The 19,123-nt window shown below is 38.0% G+C and overlaps 1 protein-coding gene across 1 annotated transcript in view; it reads right to left on the reverse strand.

Annotated features, from left to right (window-relative positions):
• Positions 1 to 753: 753 nt before the first annotated feature.
• Positions 754 to 19,123, reverse strand: part of LOC117291414 (triple functional domain protein-like) — a 57,007-nt gene continuing 38,637 nt past the window's right edge. Inside the window, 17 exon segments of the mRNA XM_033773068.1 lie at positions 754 to 2,094; positions 2,248 to 2,386; positions 3,115 to 3,267; positions 3,768 to 3,794; positions 4,069 to 4,244; positions 4,668 to 4,806; positions 5,391 to 5,591; positions 6,035 to 6,116; positions 6,332 to 6,505; positions 6,722 to 6,853; positions 7,507 to 7,794; positions 7,977 to 8,004; positions 8,269 to 8,443; positions 11,044 to 11,108; positions 16,867 to 17,072; positions 17,075 to 17,144; positions 18,121 to 19,087. Coding sequence (XP_033628959.1) covers positions 2,029 to 2,094; positions 2,248 to 2,386; positions 3,115 to 3,267; positions 3,768 to 3,794; positions 4,069 to 4,244; positions 4,668 to 4,806; positions 5,391 to 5,591; positions 6,035 to 6,116; positions 6,332 to 6,505; positions 6,722 to 6,853; positions 7,507 to 7,794; positions 7,977 to 8,004; positions 8,269 to 8,443; positions 11,044 to 11,108; positions 16,867 to 17,072; positions 17,075 to 17,144; positions 18,121 to 19,087 — 3,088 coding nt within the window. The 3' untranslated portion in view covers positions 754 to 2,028.

The raw sequence follows: 19,123 nt of genomic DNA on the forward strand, positions 1-19,123 counted from the left end.
ATTGTTAATTTTCGTATAATCTTTCCGGAAACCTTCGATTGCATTTAAATTTAATCTTTCCGGAAACCTCTGATTGCTTGTTTTCTTTAAAATAACATTTCTTGTACTTTTGATTTGATTATTGAATAAATTATGTGTTCATATATTATTTCTATATTTCATTTATTTGTTAATCTAGTTCACCTGCTCCTCGCCGAATTATAAAAACAAACTACCAGGTCAATTTACACAATTTGTTTACGACTGTTCATTGTTTACATCAACACGGCGACAAATACATTATTACATACATTTTTGTGTTTGACAAAAGTACATTTGAAACAAAATACTAACCGTTTGTACACAATAAATTAAGCTGAAAATATAGGTCACTTGTCATGCATCTCTCATAAGTTTTAAATCAAATAAATCCATAGTCATTACAATGTTTACAGACAGTGGACACTATTGGTAATTGTCAAAGACCAGTCTTCTCACTTGGTGTATCTCAACATAATATGCATAAAATAACAAACCTGTGAAAATTTGAGCTTAATTGATTGTCGAAATTGCGAGATAACTATGAAAAAACAAAAACCCTTGTCAGACGAAGTTGTGTGCTTTCAGATGCTTGATTTTGAGACCTCAAATTCTAAATCTAAGGTCTCAAAATCAAATTCGTGGAAAATTACTTCTTTGTCGAAAACTACATTACTTCAGAGGGAGCCATTTCTCACAATGTTTTATACTATCAACCTCTCCCCATTACTCGTTACCAAGAAAGGTTTTATGCTAATAATTACCAATAGTGTCCACTGCCCTTAAATTAAATGGAAGACATGATACAATGTTAAAACCTGAAAGATGAGGTACAACATTTGTTATTAGGGCATCTTTGAAACAGCGTCTTACATCTCCCGCTTAGTGCCTAATGCTGTTCAAAAAAATACTGAGGGAGCCAAATTAGAGCCTAAAACAACACCATGGGTTTCACAAAGCGATATAGGCATTTGTTGCCCCAATCCATGTCATGTTCCTAGTCTGCAACACACAATAAAGAATACAGATTCTCACTATACACAGAGAGATCAGAGTATTCCAATTGCTCATTCATACATGTATAGCTCTTTAAATTTACACCCTCTTAGACACTGAGTATGAGTATAATTGCAGCAAATAAAATTCTATGAACTATTTACAGTTTAAACTTTTGGCTTCTTGAAAATTCACGAATATGCACATGAAAATGAATCAGAGATCATAATTAGTTAGAAAAGTCCCCTCTACAAGATAACAGACAATACACCTCTTAAAATGAAAACAAGAGCTAAAACATTTGACAATCATAGACTTGCATCGTCTACATGATTAAAAAAACTAAAACTTCAATAAGTTGACAATAAGAGAACAAATGGAAAGATTAATAGGCAGTGCTAATTAATTAGTTTATTTGGCATTTTTACCACAACTATAAATTCATAATGCTGTGAAGAGAGTTGGTTAATTTAACTATAAGAAAATAATTACCAGTACATCCAAATAATATATTACTATTTAACCAATCCCAAGCTCTTGTGTTGTCAGTAGCAAAGTGTGGGTTTGAATCCATGTCATGACACTTTGTGCACTTACCTTAATTGCTTCTGAAATAGTTGGGAAGGTATTGCATACTGCTTTACCAGCCAAGCTCCTAGTGGATGGTGGGAAATGTTAACCAGAAAAGACTTTATTGCAAATTGACAAAGCACCATTTTGGTATGTTAATGTGACCAAGCATTTAGGCAATGTCTGTCACCTGAACATCTGACGTCCCACTTCCATGATTGTGAATTACGCCAGTGATCTGTTGTTGAGCCAATGTCCATAATCACCTTTGGCCCTGCATTCATTTCACATGGGTTTCATGATTCTGGAGATTCACAGTTAAATCCGACGTACATGTGTATACATATAAAGCAAACATCTGTCATTGTCCTTGTGGTTAAGGACTGGGGACCAGTCTACAATCCTCATGAGCCATACATGAGAGGGCCCTCACTAGTCCTTGAGTTACACAGTGGATGTTTTACTCATTGTGTGGTAGCCTAGGACCGGAAGCACTGGTCTGACATCATTCTGTGAAGGAGAAAGAATCAGGTTATGAGAAAGGTTTAGCTTAATTTCTACAAATGTAAAATTCCAACTCAAATCCAATTCCACACTGTATAACTTCAACCCATCCAGTTTCTTAATGCAGAATTTCAACTCAAATATAGTTCCTTTACTCACCTGTGTTTTTCTCCTCTCAATAAAGTCCACTAGTCTCGATGTATCCAGTACTAGAGTTGGGGTCTGCATCGGTGAATCTCCATTGCTAACTGTCCATAACCATTGATCTTTTAGAGAGTCCTCGGCCGATGGTCGATCACTAGAAAACCAAAGGAAAGATGTTAAATTTGGCTTGTGTGACAAGGCTTCTTAAGTCATGACAGGTAGTCCAAAACGAAAAACCACAGACCACTTGCTATGTAGGAATAATGTTTGTAGTTCATAGCTTAATCAAACACGTTTTAGAGGAAAACATAACTTAAAGGATAATTCCACTCGATTGTGATTTAGTTTGCATTTGGTAATCCGACAGGTTTTTACTTTGTACAGTCCTGTATAATCAATGTAGAATTTTAGCATAATTGTATTTTTAATGTCTGATTTATAACTGGTTTTCCTTAATCAAACCCAATAACAAATGCATGCCATTTTACTTCACATTTCTGAGAGATGGAATCTCCTTTTGCTAGTGGTACTGGTAGTGTTTCTTTGTCTGAAGACCCATTGCACAAATGGCAGCACACTCACAAGCGCCTATCCTGTCCGGCTATTTGCCAGTCAAAATCATAGACAAACATGCACAATAGATTTGACTCCCAAAATGACACACACTGTTCGGAGGTGCGTTCTGAGTTGTGCTATAGAAGTCAATAGACCCCTTGCATTTTTACACGAAGAGCAGATACCCCCAATGATCTGCCCTCATTTTAGCCTCAGGGATGGCGCATCTTGAGAGTGTGGCGTCATATTGAAGGGGTGTATACTCTTATATAATAAACTTCCCTACACAGTGGTCCTCTTATGATCATGGTCAACCATTGCTCTTACCTTGGCTGCTCTCGTAGTAAGCTACCGATGAAAGCTTTGGCTTGCCGTCCAACCGTCTTAAAGAAGTCTTCAGGAAAGGAGTAGTCAACTCTGGTGATGTTTAAACATGTCTCTTCTACACTCTCATCCAAGAACGGAGACACGCCGCTCAGACTGAGTATGATAACAATATATGAAGACACTTTTTGCCAAAAAGTTTTAGAGGAAAACATAACTTAAAGGATAATTCCACTTGATTGTGATTTAGTTTGCATTTGGTAATCCGACAGGCTTTTACTTTGTACAGTCCTGTATAATCAATGTATCATTTAGCATAATTGTATTTTTAATGTCTGATTTATAACTGCTTTTCCCTTACCATGTGAAGTAATAAAATAAACCCAAACCCCACTTGAGCAAGGGAGGAAAAGATGGAAACATCCTGTCTGAGATTGTTTCTAGCTTTTCAGCATTTTCAATTAGCATTGGATCAAGACAAATCTTAGCTCTGATGCTGCATGTTTTGAGGTATTGAATCGTGTGTTACAGTAAACCTCCTTTCACTTCATTTAAAAAAAAGTAAATTTCTATTTCTACTTTAATAAAATACTTAATGTAGGCTTCTATATTTGTATGCAATATACTTTTAAAATTACAACCAAATAAATACTTACAGCACATAGACCACAACCCCAACACTCCTGTTTAGAGATCACAAAAAAAAATATGAGTTACATTACTTAACTTAAAAATGAGGGGAAAAAAAAGAACAAAATTGAATGACACAATTTCTCACTTTACGAGTCATGGTACTAATAAAATAAAGGAAAACAGGAACTAACTAATGAGTCAAATGGTTGTGTGTCTATAAAATGTTGTTCCTTCTAAGAAAACAGTTAGGATCTGTGCCTAAGTTTTTATCAAGACATTTTTCACCATGATATCCACAAATTTCTTAGATTTCCCCCAACTCACCACATGTCTGATCTGAAGCTAGCAAAAACTCTATTCACCACTTCTGGAGGTGAGAACTCTGGACTTCCAAGCAGTGTATGAATGTAACTACCTTCACTCAGGTACGTAGCATCACCAAAGTCTATCAGTTTCACAATCGGAGATAGTGTGCTCATGTCCACCATTAAGTTCTCAGGCTTTGGATCAAAAGGGATGATTAACAAAATAAAGTAAATACAAGCAAGTCATTGCATCCAATCCAGTGCCCTCAAAAGGTTGTCAGGTTTTCAGTCATCTCGCAGCATCAGTGGTTAGGACTTAATAAGGTTGTGGTATCGAATCCTACCAAGCTAACCACTGTTTTCACAACGACTAGAAAAAGTTTTGCCGTCAAGTTACTGAATCCTTACAGGTTTTTATTTGTGCATCTCATAACCATAGACGTTAAACCAATGTTTGTATGAGAGAGAATGGCTGTTGCCAGCTCAGTTGGTTTGCCGAGTTACCTTGACGGAACGATCATTAAGATAAAGACAAGACCACAGAAACTTCTTTTGCGCTCATTAAGTTGTGAAATAAATAAATATTCAATTGAACAAAACTGCAATAATTTGCCTTACCTTGATGTCAAGGTGAGCAATGCCACATCCATGCAGGTACACCAGGGCTTCCAAGATCTGGCAGACATATGCAGCTATGTGCTGTTCAGTAACGATGGGTAGACTGATTAAGTGATCTAGTAGACGCCCACTGGGAATTCTGTAACAAAATGTCAAGAATGAGAAAATAAAATTGGCAGTTGCAAACTGCTTACCAACCAAAAATACCTGTGGTATAAGTACATGAAATAGAAAGTGGCTCAACGTTTCAACAACCCTAGCAGAGTCTTTCTCGAACTAAAGGGGGAGACTCTGCAAGGGTCAAAACGTCAGGCCATTAACTAGCTGGTGTCACCTATGGTGATTGCTTTGTGTTCAGACACCCCTTGTTCTGACAATCATATGTTCTGATAACACTCCATGAGCTACACGCTATGGTATAGGGTGAGGGTTGGGAATATTTACTTTGGGGGTGTTGAAACATACAATACTTTATTCACTACCTAAAGGAGATCGAGAACTGAACAGAAAAGGGAATACAAAAGGTCTCTATAGGAGAATTCTAAAGACTAGGGTTCCCCTAGCTCCATCAAATCTGATATTTCTCGGCAAGATTTCAGGACACAAAAACCACTACATTGTAATGCTGCAAATTCCTTAAAAGATAAAAATATATAACAACAATATCAGACATTTGTTGTTGATTATTTAAAATAAACTAAAAGCCACCTTAATTTCACTTACAGGTCTAAGACTAGAATGCAGTGTTGGTTCATCTGATAGCATCCATGTATGTTGTAAACAGAGGGGTGATTGAGGGCTTCCAGAATAGCTATTTCATTCTCTACATGCTGTATACTCTGTAGCTTTTTGCTGATACATTTGGCGGCAACCTCCCTCTGACTCTGCTTGTTGTAACACATCTGCACAACTGAAAACCTTCCACTGTACAGATTAAAACATGAAATACAGTTTGAGTTGAAATGAGTGAGATTTCAATAGACCGATCCGTTAAGCTCCGCCCCATTGCGTATTGACCAATCACAACGCAACGAAGGTCCAACACTAAGGTCCGACATGCGTGCGCGTATCTTGGCGCGCGCGGCAGAGTTGTGCAGAAAGGCATTGGAGAGCCCCACGTGTTCTTGCTCACACGTGCGTCGTGGGCGGAGCCTACTGGATGGTCTATTGCTCCAAACTTTTAGATTTGGGAGGAGGCACTCCTGATGACAAATCCTTACCCCCATCAACAAGCCGAAGTTCAAATCCCAGTCATGACACTTGAGCAAGACACTAAACTGTAATTGCTTCTCATCACTAATAAAAAATCACAGACACATTACTCAGGCGGGATTCGAACCCACTATCGGTTTAATTGAGTTACTTACCGTCCTAACTCGCCAATGACTTTGAAAGCATTTGGGAATTTCTGCTGCCACAGCGTCCCTGAAGTATCGGTGGATTCACATTCTGAGAGAAGGAAAAACAATAAACAAGATTCTCAATAAAACAATCTCATATTGAGGACTAATGAGGTTGAAACTTCTACAGGTAAGATGTATTACACACAATTTCATTCACAGTGAGTAAGGATTCATGTCATGGCCAAAAACTTAATCTACAAAAGGTATCAAAACCCTTTAATAGTGTGAAGGGTAAAAAACAAATGATATTCTAATATTCACCTAAGTCTGATGATAAGGTAGACACTTCACATACTTCACTTGGCACGCTGATACCAACGTCGTTATTTGCACTGACCCGGAAGTAATAACATGACCCTGGGTTGAGGTCATCAACTCTGAAGAAGAGGTCAGTCACGTAGGCAGCTGCAATTTCCCATTTCAGTGTTTTCTTTCCTGAAGATTGTTGTTAGAAAGTTAAATTTTTGATCAATAAAGTAATATGCATTTTAAAAGTACAATTTTTCTCCACAAGCTTGGGTTCGAATCCTGTGGGAGTGATTTGCCTATGGATTGTTGGACTGGAAATGGCGTCCAGCAGCCACGTGGCCAAAGGAAACAGGTCCCTCTATGTTGCAACTCTCTAAATACACAGCTCTGGACAGAACTAACCTTGTAATGCATATTCCACTGTATATGCAGTGACTGGACTATAGCGTGTATTCCTAGGTACGTCCCATCGCATGACTAAAGAGGTAGCACGGATGTCATGAGGAGTGAGATGGCAAGGTGGGATGGGGTTACCTGTGCGGGTCAACAATTCTAAAATCAGTTTCTCGCTCAAAGAAAATCTCTTAAAAAAGCACCAGAATAAAATCCAATTATCGGTTAAGTACTGGAAGTTTTTGTAAATTTTGTATGAATTTCAAAACATTTGTTGCCCACATTGTTCTGAAGCACCCGTTTAATTGAGTTTATTTGTGATTTAACTTCCCTCAATTATTTGTTTAAACAACGATGAACATGAATCTTACACATGTCCAGAGGAACATAAACTGCAGTTTTGGTGTTGTCAGCAGTAGAGTGTGGTTTCAAATCCTGGTCATGACACTTATGCCCTTGAGAAAGTCACTTAACCACAATTACTGTGTAAAAAGTGCACTCTGATCTACCTTAATCAAGGGGACAAGTGTCGTGACCAGGATTCGAACCCACACTGTGCTGCTGACTCCACCAGAGCTTGGGTCCAGTAAACTAGATAATTGTGGACCTACCACAAGTTTAACCCCGGTGTTGCTACATGTAGTTCAATGACAGAGCAAGCACCCTTGTTTACAGGTTTCCTCAGGCTTGCAATCTACAGCGGTCAAGTTCACTTATGAGGCATCCTTGGTTTCATTACCAGAAACATCTGAAAATAACACAACTCCTTACCCAAAAATATGGTTTTGACCTACCTTTTACAGTAACCAAAGAACTAGAAGTCTGGGACCCAACATCGTTGGTTGCGATACATGTATACTCTCCTTTCTCATCCCACCGTACTCCTGATATCTCCAGCCGAGCCACACCATTCTCTTTATGCGTCATCCGGATTCGATGGTCGGCTGTAATGGGTGCAGAGTTGGGCGGGCCCTCCCACGATATGAAGGGTGTTGGCTTTCCACATATCTGACAGGTTAAGGTGAGGTCATCACCCTCGTTGACCGTCTGATTGGTCAGAGGAGATGAGAACTCTGGGAAAGCTGTTGGAAAATAAAGAAGCAACGAAGACTGGTCAAAACGGCTTATGCCACTACAGTGGGGATAATCGTCCAACAAAATCTGGTATTTCTTCAACTTGTACATCTTTGAAAATAAGAAACCTCTGAAGAAACAAAGACCCACCAGAAGCCTGTACAGATACATTCCATAAATAAATACTTACATTCAAACACGATACTCGGATGCAGCAACTGAAAAAATAAATAAAATAAATTGACAAACATTTACTATCAGGAATGATTACACTCGATCACACTTTCACTTCACCAAAACAAATTGTATAATTTTTTAAATCTGATAGATTCCAATACTGTGCTTCATTCCTTAAGCAGTGAATTGTAACTCTATCGCAGTCCTTTATATGATGACTGAAATATGATGACTGTTATAAAGTATTCTTCTCAAACTCTTCATGAGCACACAGGCATTATCCATTACACTATAGACTGCCTTACCTTATTAGCAAGTTTCATTGCTTTAGACTCCTTCTCTCTCCCCCTACTGCTGTCTGTACTACAATCCGATCCCGTCCTCGGCCGACTTCTCGGCGTCAGATTCTTCTCCTTTCGGTCGGTCTTGTAACCTGATCGACGGATTTTGAATGCCTCATGCCATGACGACAATGTTTTCCTGTCAACAAAATCAGTTTTTAAAAAATGAGAACAAAACAATTTTTTTTTTTTTTTTGCAGAATGCATTCCTTTTGCAGCAAGCCTACTGTATGTTTGTTTGATAATTGATTAGAGGCAGTTGATTGTTCTAAACATGGTGATGCAATGGTTCATTTAAAAAAAAACTATTTTGTTCAATTGCAAGAATAAGTCCAAAATCCAAACAGATTAACTCAAAAGTGTCAACAATTATTGCAGGCATACATCTTTTATAAATAATAACCAAGGCTTGACCATGTTGAAAAGTGTTTGTATATAATATATGATGTGCAAGTTTTGTTATTGAATGATCTTTTAAGTTTTAGTAATTTGTTTTGCCTAAAATGAGATGACCTAATGAGGTTATTTGCATATGACCTCCATGCAAATCAGCCATGTCAGTTAGTAAGCTGCACTCTGATTGGTCGTTGCCTTCTTACAATAATTTTATGCAAGGCCATTACTGTCACAATAAAATGTGTCATATTCAAAATATAACCAATAGTCAACGGTGGATTGTTTTTTAAATTTCTGTGTTAACAGCATACATTGTAGGACTTTACCCACATTGCATTCCTTGGATTTAGTTTTAGAAAATGTTGAGGCAGACATATTGTTTGTATTCAACAAATGAGTGGGGCACCGGTCACGACAATGTAAACTTAATGTTAACTTGGCTGGTAACCTGTTTCTGTAAAGCAATTCTTTTTTGTGCTAAGCTAGTTTTTGTGCTTACTGGCTTGATGAAAGTGGGCCCTGGTCTCCAAAAGCACAAGTCGGAAAGCACTGAAGATACAGCGCTTATTACACATTCAGGGCAAGCATTAACTCAATAAATATTGGTTATATCTGATGCAGTTATGCTATATATGAATGTGTTTTGTTTGTTATTGTGAAAGTTATCTTAGAAGTGTCAATTGAATATGAATTAATAACGAAGCATGCTACAAATGATCATCGGAAAAAATGTTTTATGTGTTCAGTGAGAAAGATGAATAGTTAAATGAGGAAATCAAAGAGACAAGATTCAACTCAGAAGAGGAAATAATAAAGTAATAAGGTACAGAAGACATTAATATGAAAGAAAAAGAAATTGAAAGAAAACTTCAGTAGACAGGTTGCAATCTCAAAACAAGGTCAAATAAAGTCAAACATAAAAACCTTTAAAAATACAATCAAATAAATTAAATAATACACATTGACTGGAAGTCTCTTGTATTGGTCTTGATGAACGCCATTCCAAAATAACAACTAATATTGTATTTGTGCTGAGAGGAACATATAGATTTCTTGCTATGCATGCTAAAAATAGTTTGATGAAATCACAAGCAGATCAAGAGTTGCATAAAAAGAGAAGGTGCACCTGTCCCCTTCTCCTAGTCAAGTTAAATATCTTGTATTATTTGTACAAAAACCAAGGTGATATTTAGACTGATATTCAACATAATAGGGTCAAAGTTTCTATAACTTAGGGAAACTTTCTCAGGGAAATTTACTCATCAAAACATGGAAAGATTGCTTTGATTGTAAGGGAATTTTCTGTCGAATCGGAGAGAGAGTTGGCAAAAGTCATTGAACTGCACATGAAGATCAAGTAAAATGCACATTTACAGGGAACTTTTAAGGAGAGATTTTTTTACAGAGATTGTGTGTGCAATACAAAGCCCCCATAATACCTTTGGAAACAATAGAAAAAAAAACACCCAAGGTTTTCTTCAGTAAACAAGAAAATCACATTGGCAATACTTAAGTCATGGGTGTGCATCAATCACTAGAGATGGGTAAAGCCAGGTTTATTCTCCCTGTGAATGAGAATGCAAATGCGACAAACAATTTTGACAACACAAATTTGCAACAAATAATTTGCAACAGTTTCCCTGTGCTGAACTCCTGCAAAATCTTAGCAGGGAAATTGGAGCCGTGTTGTCAAAATTCAGCCGTGTTGTCAGAATGCAGCGCATTCACAGGAAGTATGGACGAGGCTTAAGTGCGAGTTAAAGCATGATAGACAGTCACTATACAAAGCCAGTCTATATAAATGTGCAAGCAGTAATAAGATACAGGCATAGTCAGGCAATATACGCACAGAGTGGTCAATATAACTATACATACCATCAATACAATTACGGTTAGAAATAAACACATTCACTAGCAAGACAATAATGCAAAAGTAAAACAAATAAATAAATGAAAACACAGATAGGTACTACAAGCAAAGCTACATGGAACTAGCACTACGGTATGCAAAAGACAGAAATACTAACCAGATCTCTTTCTTGAGGAGGGCATGAAATAAAAACTACATCAAAAATATCTAACACATAGATTTAAAATCCATCCATAGAAACAGTATCGGAAGAACGCAGCGACGCTATCTGCGGGACTCTATTGCGAATTATTGTACACTGTATAGATGAGCGCAAACATGTTATTATGCCATGTATGGCAAAATAATATCATGTGACACACATGCATGGACAAATTGGCCACACAGGTACCCTGTCCTTTAGATCGGCCAATAAGAAACAAGTAAATGATGGATCCTTGTCGCCATACACGCATGATGGGTGATATTAATACGTCATGTCCCGACTAGGACATTCGTAATGATGGGTGAGGTTCCAATCCAGGTTGCTGCCCACAAACTGCAATCAGAAGTGACGATCATACATTTGAGCTGGGAACAAAATCTCTTTTTCACTGGTTCCTGCTTGGTGACCATTCCATAACTTCAAAACAGCGACATGCAGAGCAGAACGTTGGTTGCAAAATGATTTCACACAATAATAATTACTAGGAGTCAACAGAAAAAGTGACAAAGTGAAACTTCTCTTTAAACCCCCAAATCCACATGAGCTTTAGCAGTTACAACTATTGACGTTTTACAAAAACAAATAAAGTATGAAATCATCTGTTTTTCTGACTAGCAACATCTTGACTAAGTGAATAACTGATTAACGTAAGGACTGGTACGGTAGTCCAATGGTAGCGGGTTCAAATCCCACTTTAATCTCCTTTTCTGTTTCCTCTTTTCGAAATCCAGAATGATGAGAGAGCAAACTCAAATGTCAAAGTCCTTATGACTATTTATTTGTTTTCCTTTTTGCCAATTAGCTTCTGGCAAAAATATTACCTTACAATGCTCTAGTTTTACCCTTATGATAGTAGTAATAAGCATGTACACAGACTTCAATAGTTTAATCATAATATTATTAATAATAATAACAATAATAATAGTTACATGGTAGATTACAGTTTTCCATAAGTTAGAGTTGTTTGCCAGTCCTCTGTTTTCACATCTCTTGACATCTTTTGTACACTTCACACATCTGAAGCCTAACAAATACATGATATAAATTACCATAGTAATTCTCTTGTGTTTAACTAATTATTGTACAAATACAAACTCCACAAACGTTTCAATGTTGCATGTGTATGAGCAGCTACACTAAATTCCCCTCTCTTTAATTTTAATATAAAACTTGAGAAGAATATTAGCCCCAAGTGAACAATTCAAAACAGAAATGTCTAAAAAAAAAGTTGACAATCTTTGATGAATGTGTTCACTTTGTGAAAAATGTCTTCATTGCTAATTCGAAAGAAATTCATTCATAAATATTTAACATTAATGGCTCAAACATAAATTTGCATATCTATGCTCTCAGCATGTCACTGATTTGCATAAGTTATGCAAATTTGATGACATCCCATCAGTATGAACCAATAAGCTGAGGGTACTCACCATAATGGCAAGATGAATAACAAACACACAATACACCATTCACTCACAATATGAAGAGATTAAACTCACATCCCCCACTCTAAATATGTACACATAATAAATAGAAAAAGAATTCTCCGCCCAAAGTTCAGGCAAACATTTCACAATTTACAATTTGTTTTTTTAAATAACCAAAGTAAAAACAGCCCATTCTTCAATGCCATTGGCTGGTGGTTTACTCCATGGAGGCGTGGCCTACAAGACAAAGAAAGACTCTAGTTTTTATACTTTTTTCTTTTGTACATAGTTGAGTTTTCTCAGTTTCTAATTACCTATAGCTCTAGACAATAAATATCCACCTTTCATTACTTAAAAGGGGTTAATAAAGACATACCAAAGACACCAATCTCACATGCTGGAGTTCATCTTCAAAATGGCCCTCTACAGTCCCATTTATGACAGGTTTATTTGCAGCAAAACTTTTTTTCTAGGAACACATCATCCGTGCTCACCAGGGCCCAATTTCATAGAGCTGCTTAAAGCAGAAATTATTGCTTAACAATTTTCTGCTTAGCAGAAACGTGCTAGATACCAGTCACAAACTGTACATCTGACATGGTATTTTGGCTGGTGACCATATCCCTTGCTTAGATGCTTTTGTTAAGTTTAAGCAGCACTATGAAATTGGTCCAGCCTCAATGATTCACTCTAGCTGCATTTTAGCAGATTTCAGTTGCTGCCGCCAAAGCATACTCTATGTTTGGTGTTTTAAACTTCAGACACAGAGGACCTTTACACAACTTCTGCAGCTCACACACCAAAAACCAAAAACCAAGCAGGGTAGCTCTACCATAAAGCCAACCCAGACAAACCAATACAAGTTGAGCTTTTATGTGTAGTTACAGCATGATCAGTGGAGGTGTACTGAGACTCCAATACACTGTCCATGCAGCCACACTGCTGGATATACATTAGCTTCATGTGACCATCCTCCATATTAAACATTAAGTCTATTATACAAACAATGATTACCTCACAACTTCTCTCACATTACCTCACGCAATCTACCACACCCCATCCGTCACTCAATCTCTCATCACACTATTTGGCATACAACAAAGTCCTTTAAAAAGTACTAACGATCTTAAACATCGCCCCTGGGAGGAAACAAAGTACTACAAGATGAGATTATAATGCATGTTGCATCATCTGAATACCTACTGATACAATTTCATCAATTCAGGTTCAATTGTCTTTTTATAAAGACAAACATTCAGACTCGGAGTGACCTTTTTACTCCTACTTTTTTCGTTTATGGCTGAACCGTTCCATGTAAAAAGAAGAAAGGTTTTCATACTACATTAATGGGCCTACACATAACTCACAGTAAAGATTACAGTTTTTATTCATTTTTATACAGCAATCCAGTACACACTTTGTAAAAATACACAATCCAGGAATAACACTTTTCATTAAGGTGTACTGTTGCTAAAACATTGACAGTGTTTTTGTTTTTGGTGTTTAAAAAAACTGAAGACGATAAAATCAAACGTCTTAGACAATTAAGTTCACTGTCCTATACACCATCAAACACTAGTATTTATTTATGAGTTGTACATTTATATAAGTTAACATATTATTATTATACAATCTTCCTGAAGATTTTGTTTTGTTTTCAAGTTTTGGCCAAAATTGCACATCAGCCGTGGTGTACCTTCAATGAAAGACTAATTTGTTTAGATTTTATTTTATTTTTTATTAAATTCAAATAGTTACAATGAGTAAAACTGTTGTATATATAATAATGATACCACTTTGACTCTGTTCATCGGTAGTTATTAATCTAAAAGTCATCAAGCAAATAAATATTTCATTTTCAAATCAATGCTAATTTCTGATAAAAACCAAAACCAAAAATCAAGTTTAATGGCCTGTAAATCGATTATTCTGGCAATTCATCATTTACATCTGTTTTCTTATAAAAATTGCAGAAAACAAACATGGTAACAAACCCCTGTGCTGAAAAAGGGTTATCATCTACATTCAAATTGAAAAAAAAACCTAACAAGACTCTCTGAATCTTATAGGAACATTTGAATGATATTGCATAAATTCATTTTTCATATCAAAACAAAAGAAGGGGATTATCTTTGGGAGTTCTAGTTCCTTCGACCTCCGTTCTGAAACAAACAAAAGACATCTGCAGGACAAGTAGACTGGAATTTAACCCAGCCAATTGGGAAGAACCGCGAAGAGACCCAGCATTGGGGGGGGGGGGGTAAGCTGCCCTCGTGTACCCTCTTTTGGCAATTGATTATTACAATCAGATATTTTTTTTCAATTCTAGTTTTAAGTTTGACTTTTAGACAGTGTGCTGTTGTCATCCAGGGTATGCGCAACATTGATGAAAGGAAATAACGGACTAATTGCCTAAAGACCCCTACAACTATTACGTAGCATAATTGAAACAGTTCCTGGCATTCTTTACAAAGATTTCAGACAAGATAGGGGACTGAGCACCAATCTAAAAACCAATTCTTATAGATGGGTTGCACAAAGACCCATCTTTGACTTGATATCCAAACTGTAGTTAAGTTCTCAGGCCACCGAACTTGCTTAATTGACCCTCCCCCCAAAAAAGGGATTCCTAAATAGATTCTCTCATCATACTGTTGGTTCTGCTTTGGTTTAAAATCTATTTTTTAATCTCTAAACAATGTTTGACCTTTATGTTTTAAATCAAAAGAAAAGATATACCTTTATAGGTGTAGTAAAAACAAATCAAATATTGCAGTATCTCTAATGGTAACGGCTGTAGATGACCATTACACATTCAGAGATATAGCAGGACCTTGAATATTTTAAAGTTGTTGGTTCTTGTTTCTGATTGGATGGAATTCTGTAGCGAATGGAAGAACACGATTGGTTTGAAATGTTTTAATGAGTCAGAAGCTGAAAATCACACAAGTCCATGGAACACCAGAATAGTCAAAGACAAATCCAAAGGCCTCGACTTTGAACAGACACAGCAATTTTCCTCTGATAAGGGGGCACCTCTTACAAGTAAATTTATACAGGAACCTTGCACCGGGCAACACAGCAAGAGCACCGGGCACCACAGCAAGAGCAATTTCTGTAGGTGCCAGGGGTTATTTTGAGGCCTGCCCTCAGTGTAATGTCTTCCCACAGGGTTACACATTTAGTGTTAGAACTTTAAGTGTGTTACACTTTCAGGTATTACTAGTACTGACTCCTGCAGTTATTATTCTTTCAGTGTTACATCTTTAGTGGTACACTTTTAGTGCAGAACTTTAAGTGTGTTACACATACAGGTATTACTAGTGCTGTCTCCTGCAGTTATTATTCTTTCAGTGTTACTCTATCTGCGTTACACTTTCAGTGTTACATCTTTAGTGGTACACTTTTAGTGCAGGACTTTCAGTGTTACTCTTTCAGTGTTCCAACATCAGTGTTATCAACGCTGTCAGTGTTAGCCTTTAAGCGTTTCACTATCCACATGACAACCTCCGTGCAACAAATGCATTCTCACACAATCGGTGCAGAACATCCAGTGTTACACATCCAGTGTTACACTGCCTGTGTTATGTTTTCAATCACGTTAAAACCCTCAGTGTTTACCGTCAATCAACAAAGTTTACCAAGACAGATCTGGTTTCATTTATCGGTTAATGATTAGTTCTCATAATTGTTTTTGTTTAGTACAAGGAAGCAGCGGACACCATGTATAGTTTACAAGCCAGCTAGGGGGGGGGGGGGTTTCCCAAGAAAAGTGTCAGTAACTAACGATAAATTAACAGCTCGCTACTCTAAAAGTCTCACCAAGATCTTGTCTGTTCCTCCTCAAAAAATCCTACAACTACATTGTAACAAAAGCTTCTACAATAACACTATTGTAATATTGCAACTTTTTTTTTCCTGCCTGTGTTTTTCCAGACTCAATTGCAACCAATGAATAGTTGGCACTAAAAATTCAGAATCGTTGCCTTGTCTTATCTATCCCATTCCTTAATATCGTTGTTGACCAGCAAAAACAATTGTTTTTTCAAAAAACAAAGAGAGAAACAAAAATCATCAAAGAAAAAGTTATCAGAATATTGCAAAATTAAACCTAATTGCCACAGCTGTTGTGATTCACCCAAGTTCTTGGATAACTCAAGCTGTTATACTCAGGCAGTCTCTCAATTGGCAAAAACCAAATGAAGAATGGTTTAAATATTCATTTCCCATATTTTCTTCACTCAATCGGGGGGAAAAGCAGAGAACGTCAGTTTCCCCCCCCCCCCCCTCCTCCTCCAGTCAACCATCTCTCAAAAAGGGTGTCGACTGAACCCAATGAATAGCTCAAAAAACATCAACCACTCCAAACCAATTGATGTTAGTATTGGATTTGGATTGTTAACACAGTATCGGAGGTCTAACCATACTTCCAATTCAACACAAAGCTATTCTAATGCTTTGCTTCGTTGTTGCTTCTTACTCTCAAAAATGTTCCATACTACGCAGTCATTTCCAACTAAAAAACACAGTTTAGTGAGTTCAAAGAGATGGTGTGAGTTTCACAAAGATGGTGGTGGTAGATGAAAATTTCAAGAAGATGTCAAAAAAGGGAGAAGGTAGGTTTATTTTGTTTTTGTTTTCTCAAACACAAAAGAGATGCCTTACTTCGGGGTGATCTCACTGTTGGTGGCATGAGTGGGATTGGTGGTAGCCTGGGGAACACCTCCATGGTCCCCTATGAGCTCCTTGGTGTTGCCCAGCACATAGCCTGGCAGCCAACCCTCAGCTGCTGGTGAGTCCTGAGAGGGAGCCCGATGCACCAAGTACATGTTGTGTTGGTTGGCAGCGAGAATCTGCACCGTTTCACCCTAGAGACTGTAATTTCATCTTCTTTTAATGCAGTGTAGTTGGTGACAACTGGGGACATGCAACTGGACTCAACCTGTTGGCAATGATATGAGAAATTGCATGTTTGGTTTATTATGTAATGAACTCTAATCATAAAAGTCTCTGTACTTTTCAGTGGTTCAGTAGTCAAGATATCTGAAATACTGGATACATTTTGGCTAGTGAGAAATTGACAGTCAACCAGGATTAAGAGCAAAAATAGACCATGCAAGTCTTACGCGTATTCAAACAACTTTGCTTCAACACGTTAAGTAAACAAACTCGCACACTATAACCTGTCACAATGCTTAACTATGTGCGAGACTAGCACAGTCTATAAAAAAAATGATATTATCACTGTAGAGTGTCACGGCCGAGTGGTTAAGAGCATCAAATTCAAGTTCTGGTGCTAATTCACTGGAGTGTGGGTTCGAATCTCGGTCGTGACACTTGTGTCCTTGAGCAAGATACTTTACTATAATTGCTCCTCTTCACCCAGGGGTATAAATGGGTACCTGCGAGGGTAGAGGTTGATATTGTGAATGACAAGCTTTCGGAGCGCCACGGCAGCTCGGGGCTGTATACTCCCTAATGGGAGCTGAGAAAGATTAAAGGGATGTTTATCGGCCCAATGACCAGGGGACTAATGTAAAGCGCATTGATACGGTTTATTGTGAAATGCGCTATATAAGAATTTGTTATTATTATTATTAAGAGCAATATGGAAAACCAGTCAACCAAAATAACTATGAAAATGCAGCTTTTGTTTAAGAATTAAACTTTTTTTTCTGTAAGGACAGGATATGGACCCTTTGCCCAGTCTGCCATACTGGGAGTCAAAATCAAAATGGCTGCATTTCATCTTATTTGAAGACTTCAAGAGGTTGAAGGAATCCATGCCTTACAATTATTTGGGGAAAGTGGGTCTTGTAATAATCATTTGTAATAAACCTATCTACAGTCTTGAATAAAACATAAGAGAACTGAGTTGGGAGTAAAGCTGAATCCACCAAAGGTTATAAAATACTCACAAATGTGTCATCAGGTTCTGTACTTGATACAGATGTATAGCTGAGACGATTCTGCGTCACGCCAGATGCTTCCATTGCTCTATTCTCAACAGCATTCCTACTCCGGTAAGGAGATGAATCCAGAGATACTTTCCTATTGCCACTAGCAGCTGTCTCCTGCTCTTTTTGGATGGACCCGGTAGAAGCCCGTTTGGACCTTGGTGATGAGGCTTCCCTACCTAGTGGGCTAGCTGTCAAACCAACGGGGCTTGGCGTGGTATCCAAGGGTGGTGGCGGCGTGCCACTCTTAGGTAAGGTTAAGGATCCTGTGGACCCACCCTGGCTGGACTTTGAGGGGACAGAATCCCTTGCACTTTGAGTCCGTTTAAGAGGACTCTTAGGGTTCCTCTGTGCTTCCGTTTCCTGCTCAAGAGGTGTTGTTGGACTCGCTATATCAGCATTGCTTGACAATGGCGAGGATTTGTTACTGTTCTTGTCTATGCTTTCTTTTGACGATCCTGTGTCTTTGCCCCCTTTCAAACTCTCCTTAGACCCCATAGGGGACGTATCCCTGGACTTGCTTGGCCGAAACGAGTGGAACAGTCCATCAAAGAACTTCTTCCGAAGTGACGGCGACCCACTTTGCTGATTCTCCTTCTCACATGAGTTCTTATGGTTCTGAGTTTTGTTTCCGTCTTTTTCAGTTTTGTCCTCTGGGTTCTGCTGGGGAGGAGGGGATGTCGGTTCCTCCGGTTGGTTGCTCAGTGGCTTCTTCTTGGAGTTCTTGTCCTTGTCTTTGAGCTCTGTGAGGGAGATTGCAGCCGGCGACGTCTGGTTCTTACGATGATGACTCTTGAGGCTGCTGAAGAGGGCATGCTGCTTCTGGAGGGAGGAGGCTGGTTGGTCACTCGTCTGGGAGTTGGACTTGCGTAGTTTAGAGAACATACTGCTGGCTGTGGACTGCTTGGGTGGGGGTGCTGGCTCTGGGCTGGAATGAGAAGGAAATGAAAAGGGAAAAAACATT

Source organism: Asterias rubens, chromosome 6 (genome assembly GCF_902459465.1).
Source record: "Asterias rubens chromosome 6, eAstRub1.3, whole genome shotgun sequence".
Taxonomy (NCBI): domain Eukaryota; kingdom Metazoa; phylum Echinodermata; class Asteroidea; order Forcipulatida; family Asteriidae; genus Asterias; species Asterias rubens.